The sequence below is a fragment of the Myotis brandtii genome, unplaced genomic scaffold (assembly GCF_000412655.1).
Source record: "Myotis brandtii unplaced genomic scaffold, ASM41265v1 C42026202, whole genome shotgun sequence".
Classification (NCBI taxonomy): Eukaryota; Metazoa; Chordata; class Mammalia; order Chiroptera; family Vespertilionidae; genus Myotis; species Myotis brandtii.
In genome coordinates, this window is record NW_005316121.1 from 1 (window position 1) to 1009 (window position 1009).

A 1009-nucleotide genomic window follows, 5' to 3' on the forward strand; every position below is an offset into this window, starting at 1 on the left:
ACACACACACACAGATTCACAAATGAATAGAGAAATGAAGAAATGACCACATTTTCACCAAAATATTACCAGGAGCATTAGGAGTGATTTCTTTCTTCTTTACATTTCTCTGTGATCTGAATATTCTACATGAGAATAATTCTCATTAGAATCAAAAAAAGCCATTTATATTTGGGAAAGAAGAAGAGAAAGCGATAGCCCTGCCCCCTCAATGAAAGAGAAGAGAGAAGGTCTTGCATACATCAGATGGGCTTCTACCCCCGGCCCCCACCCTGGTCCCTACCTGGGTGAGGGCCGACTCCAGCATGTTACAGAAGATGCTGAACTGTTTGAAGTTCCCTGTCTTGTGAGTCAAGTCTTCGATGACTGGGTGGGGAGAAAAGTCCTTCCTGAGGTCTGACACTTGCCCATCCCAGGGCGATGCATCCAGGCTTCCTGACTTTCCCTGACTCCAGTGCCTCCGGCCTGAGGGAGGAGCCCTACACCCCCACCCACCTTAGAGCTTCTGGTCAGGCCCAAGGGGCAGGTGGGCAGGACCCCAATGGCCTCATCTTCTAGAAGCTGATCCCGGGGAAGAACAGGCCAGCCCACCCCCGGCAGGCACACTCACAGCTGGCATCGAACTCGCCCCGCCACTGGTCAGCCGTCATGCGGTCCTCCACCTCCAGCTCCAGCACCTGTCCCGACACCACCACCCGCACGGCGTGCTCCACACCCCGGAAGACGTAGTCCACCTGCAGGCCAGCCGGCTGGTCCATGGCCAGTGTCGCTGGAGAAGGGAAGGAGACAGAGACGCAGAGGGGCTGAGTGCCCAGGCTCAGGAGCTGGACGGTCAGCACTCATTTCCTGGTTCTACCATTTACCAGCTGTGGCACCTTAGGAAGGAGACTTTGCCTCCATTTCCTCATCTGGAAAATGGGTATAAAAGGGCACCAACCTCATAGAGTTGACGTGAGGATTAAATTGGCCAATACACATAAAAGCACCTAGACGGTGCCCTGCACATTAC

The 1009-nt window shown here is 53.4% G+C and overlaps 1 protein-coding gene across 1 annotated transcript; it reads right to left on the reverse strand.

Moving 5' to 3' along the window:
* Window positions 1-53: 53 nt before the first annotated feature.
* On the reverse strand, window positions 54-972 carry LOC102240467 (coiled-coil domain-containing protein 61-like). Its single transcript, XM_005852892.2, has 3 exons — window positions 611-972; window positions 284-366; window positions 54-125 (listed from the first exon to the last, which is right to left on the reverse strand). The coding sequence occupies exons 1-3, from the start codon at window positions 756-758 to the stop codon at window positions 78-80; spliced, it is 279 nt and encodes a 92-aa protein (XP_005852954.2). The 5' UTR covers window positions 759-972; the 3' UTR covers window positions 54-77.
* Between the last annotated feature and the right edge of the window lie 37 nt (window positions 973-1009).

Coding starts and splice junctions, on each gene's coding strand:
- LOC102240467 (XM_005852892.2), bottom strand. CDS start 758: ATGGACCAGCCGGCTGGCCTGCAGGTGGACTACGTCTTCCGGGGTGTG. Junction 367..610: donor GGGCGAGTTCGATGCCAGCT/GTGAGTGTGCCT, acceptor CTCCCCACCCAG/TCATCGAAGACTTGACTCAC. Junction 126..283: donor TGGAGTCGGCCCTCACCCAG/GTAGGGACCAGG, acceptor ATTCTCATGTAG/AATATTCAGATCACAGAGAA.